The 4135-nt window shown below is 57.3% G+C and overlaps 1 protein-coding gene across 1 annotated transcript; it reads right to left on the bottom strand.

Moving 5' to 3' along the window:
* Nucleotides 1-32: 32 nt before the first annotated feature.
* On the bottom strand, nt 33-3863 carry BRF2 (BRF2 general transcription factor IIIB subunit). The gene is made up of 4 exons (XM_075043489.1): nt 3533-3863; nt 2807-2866; nt 2132-2453; nt 33-1420 (listed from the first exon to the last, which is right to left on the bottom strand). The coding sequence occupies exons 1-4, from the start codon at nt 3684-3686 to the stop codon at nt 709-711; spliced, it is 1248 nt and encodes a 415-aa protein (XP_074899590.1). The 5' UTR covers nt 3687-3863; the 3' UTR covers nt 33-708.
* Between the last annotated feature and the right edge of the window lie 272 nt (nt 3864-4135).

Here is a 4135-nt window from a genome sequence, read left to right as displayed (position 1 = left end):
TCTACTGTTATTTCTCACAGACTTCGTGTTCAAATACAACAGGTCACCAGGCACAGAGAGGGCACTGTTTTATTGAGTGAACAGCCAGCAGCACTGTATGCACACAATCCAAAGCTGCACCTTTGGCAGTTTCCAGCAGCTTCACATCCCTTATTTAACCAACGATGGAGTAGTTTTCTCTCAGCAACTTAAGGTGTCTCCTTGGCCCTCACAAACCCATTCTGCTGAAGGAGGTGAAGCACAAGGTGAGACTGGCCCGGAAAAGTCGGAGCAGTGCTATGGAAAACCAGCACCAAGGAAGGTGCTGGAGACCTTCCCCTGGGCATCACTCCCAGTGTAAATCCCTGGGCTCACCAGACTTGCTCATGACACTGCCCTGCAGGACTGGGCTGCACCAAAACACCTTTTACCAGAGGCTGCAATGAGAGAGAATCCAGAAACCAGTCCTGGCACCTGCGCTTCTACTCATTTCTAACAGAAACGTAACACAACCCAAAGCAATCACTCCATTAAAAAGCCCCGTTTTGGCCCAGAACATGAAAGATGACACAGCCCACTCCCTCCCTACAGCCCTGCTCCCTTGGGCGACTGTCCCTGCACCTTGTGATGGCTCTGTCACTGATGGGTTTCATGCTTTTGGTCCCACAGTCCCTGCTGCCCCAGTGTCTGGCAGCACCATCCTCTGGACCACGCCGGAGATGACCATCTTCACTGCCAGGCCTTGGCCTTCCTGAAGGCTCGGATCTCCTCCGGGCCTCGCAGGTACTGCTCAATTTCACTGTCAGAGATGGGCTCATCACCGGTGATGGCAGAGTCCGAAGCACTCAGGGCTGCCGTCCGCAGTCTCTTCCTCGGATTGATAAGGCAGGGCGGCAGCAAGGGCCTCGGGCTGCCCTCACGCTGGCGTTTCCCTTCCAAGGGATGGCCCTTCTCCTGCACTGCCCCTCCTGCTGCCGGAGGAGAGCTGGGGGAGCCCTCGCTTGGGGCCGCGGCACACTGCTCCTCCTCATCCTCCAGACAGAAGGCATTTTTCAGCAGGAAAATTCGGTGTTGCAGCAGGTCCCCGATGTGCTTGACCACTGTTTTCTTGTCCATGTTAAACACCCTGAGCCAAGCAAGCTTGGAGGCCATTCTCAGGAGGATCTCAAGAAGCTCCTTCAGCCTCAGGTGCGCCGGCGGTGGCAGATCAACACCCGCCAGCTTGCAGAACCGCGCAAAAGTGCAGGTGAGGCGGGCAGCAGGCTGCAGCGACTGCCACGACAGGAAGGCTGCAGCCGTGACGATGGGAACAGGGTGACGGCCGGTGACTAGCCAAGTCTCACTGGCTAGCTCCACGATCTGCATCGTTCGGGCAACCATCTTCTCCTTGTCCTCCACAAATGGGGCAGGGATGTCGGCCGCGTGCTGGAACAGCCGAAAACTGAAAGAGCAAAGAGCCCATCGTTAGCACCAGGGCACAGGGAAGCCTCACTGCACAACGCCTCAGTAATCCAGCTCAATGTGGGAGCTGGCTGCAGTAAGGTCCTTTAGGACAAACACACCCTGCTCCTGCGCTGGGCTTCTGCTTATGTTACCTAGCTAAGTGCCTCACTGCCGTCTCCAAACTGAGGAGAAAGGGGCAGGAAGAGAAGAATCATAGCCCAGATTGTGACAAGGGAGGCAAAAAAGCCATTGCAATTCTGTAAAATCGCCAGCACACAGATGGGCCGTTCCCCCTAGCGCATCAGCAAACACCAGTCCTGCTGACATCCGCCTCCAGGCTACTCTGTTGTACTATGATCGCTGGCTGGAGCAAGAACCCGATGAAGTTTGTTATTCGAGGGACAACAGAGCGCACTCCCAGATCACGAGTTTTAGATGCTGCTGCACCAGTACTGCCACCCAGCCTAACAGGCTCCCGGTAGGTATGCCCCCCCTTAGCACACAAGGCTACGAACTATCCAAAAGAATACTTTTCCAGATGATCTGGTTTTGCCTTAGAGCACTCAGCAACAATATGGCTGTGTAAAAGCCCAGGTCACACTGTCTGTGCTTGTGGACTTCTGCCCTGGCCATGGCTGAGTTTCAGAAGGTTTTCCACCCACCGGCATCAAACACAGGACTCTACAATGGCTGAAAGGGGCCCCGTTACCTGTTCAGGTGCGTCTTCACCAGATCTGCCAGGCTCAGGGCTGGCACAGAGAGCCCGAGCTCTTTCTGAAGGCTCAGGTAGACGCTGGCAAAGAGTTCCTGCTTTGCGTAAAGGAGGGAGCAGATCGTCCCCATTGTCAGGGGCCAGTTGTGCTGTCGGCAAGTCACGAAGACGCAGCAGCCCCCCAGCAGCTCCTTCTTCTCCAGACTGACCAGGTGGAAGGAGGTGTGCTGGAGAGCTCTCTGGAAGTACGACACCGCCGTCTCCTCAAACACTGTCGGGAGTTGGAGGACTTTACAGAGATCCCGGACCCGCCTGATCCCTGTGAGAAGACACCACCCTTAAGAATCAGCTCAAGCAGCTTCTGATACACACCTCTCCTCAAAATTCCAGTGCAGCCAGCATTCACCCAGCCCCGGGCAAAGGCACGAGAGCAGCCCAGTTCCTGCAGCCCTGCAGACAGTGTGAAAATATCTCCCAAGTCCTTTAGTGCAGGTGAGGCAGTTTGCTGAAGGCAAGCACCGGCTGGATGCAGAACTAACTGCCTCCTTCATGCTTTACTTCCAGTTCTGAAAGCTTTTACCATTTTAGAGAGCATTAGAAACATGTTAAACAAACTTGAGTATCAGCAAGAGGGAATCGGTGTGTGAAGGAAATGGAACGGCATGCTCTTACCTCGCTGCAGGCAGCGGCTCAGGTGCTCTTTCTGGCCAGTGCTCTGGGAATACGTCACCTCTGAAAAACAGTCAGTGTTAGGCCAGACAGTCTCGCAGCGACTCTGGGGGACTGTGTCATTTAGATTTTGGGCAACCAGATGCCCAATACTGGATTTCAATTATCAGAATTGACAGGTCTTTGAGGCCACTAAACAAGGGCTGGCAGCACAGGTTAAGTAATAGTGAGGAGCAGGATCCCTTCAAGCCATTGCTTCTCCACAAACAGAACCAACAAACGGCCTCGGGTCTACTCCACTACACTTGTAAGAGATTTAAACGCCAAAGAGCAGCACACCACCGGTTCCAAGCTTAAAACCTGGCAGAGAAGTGCTGTCGGTCTGACCCTATAATGGAAAAAACATGGTCTTTTGCTTAGAGAGAGAGGGGGGAAAGTGGCTGGTCTAATCCTGGGAGCACCCAGCCTCGCCCCCCACCCTGAGGCCTTTCTGACACCAAGACACCCACAAGCCGTGCAGGGTGCGGAAGGACGACGGCCCCGGGGCTGACTAAAATGGCTGCTTGGGGGACTGCTTCGTCGCTCAAACCGACTCAATACGCTCAAAACAAGCTTTTCACCCACGGTTTTGCACCAGACCGAATACAAACGCGACCCGCCCTGCCTGTCGGTGACCACCACCACCACCCCCCCTCAGGGGGGGCTGAACCCCACCGGGCCCGGTCGCACCTCGCAGGTGCTCCTCCTCCGTGTAGGTGGTGGTGAGAAGCCCCTCGGCGAGGACGCAGCCGCAGGCGGCGCAAACCAGCTGCTGCTGCGCGTAGTGCGCGTCCTCCACCAACGCCGCCGAACCGCAGCTGGGGCAACAGCCCCGGGCCGCCATTACCGCCGCTGAGGGGGAGCGCTGAGGCGGGGAGATCGCTGAGGCGGGGGGGAGCGCTGAGGCGGGCGCACCGCCGTCCACCAATAGCGACGCAGCTCTGCGGTCCGTCGCAGCCCGCCCGGTCGAGGCGCCGCTCCCCCCCCCACCCCCCGTACACCGCGTTCCGGGTGCCGTGAGTTCCGCCGCGGGTCAGCCGCGGAGGGGGAGCGAGGGGACGACGCGCTCCGTCGCTCAGCGGGGAAGCGTGAAATCGTGAAAAAAAACTTCCCCTCGGGAGGCTCGTCGGCCGCGGCTGACCTCCGGCGATGGGCTGGGTAGGGGTCTGGGTGCCCCCCACCCGCCCGCCTTTCATCACCAGAGGAGGGTGAGGGCGATAACAGCACTCGGGGCTCCCGTGGCGCAGATGGGTTTCGGGTTAAATGGCCCCGAGACAGCGGGAGGCTGATTTC

The sequence above is a fragment of the Buteo buteo genome, chromosome 12 (genome assembly GCF_964188355.1).
Source record: "Buteo buteo chromosome 12, bButBut1.hap1.1, whole genome shotgun sequence".
Lineage (NCBI taxonomy): Eukaryota > Metazoa > Chordata > Aves > Accipitriformes > Accipitridae > Buteo > Buteo buteo.
This window is presented reverse-complemented; position numbering and strand designations above follow the sequence as displayed.

Coding starts and splice junctions, on each gene's coding strand:
- BRF2 (XM_075043489.1), bottom strand. CDS start 3,686: ATGGCGGCCCGGGGCTGTTGCCCCAGCTGCGGTTCGGCGGCGTTGGTG. Junction 2,454..2,806: donor GAGCCGCTGCCTGCAGCGAG/GTAAGAGCATGC, acceptor GTCTTCTCACAG/GGATCAGGCGGGTCCGGGAT. Junction 1,421..2,131: donor GTGAAGACGCACCTGAACAG/GTAACGGGGCCC, acceptor TTGCTCTTTCAG/TTTTCGGCTGTTCCAGCACG.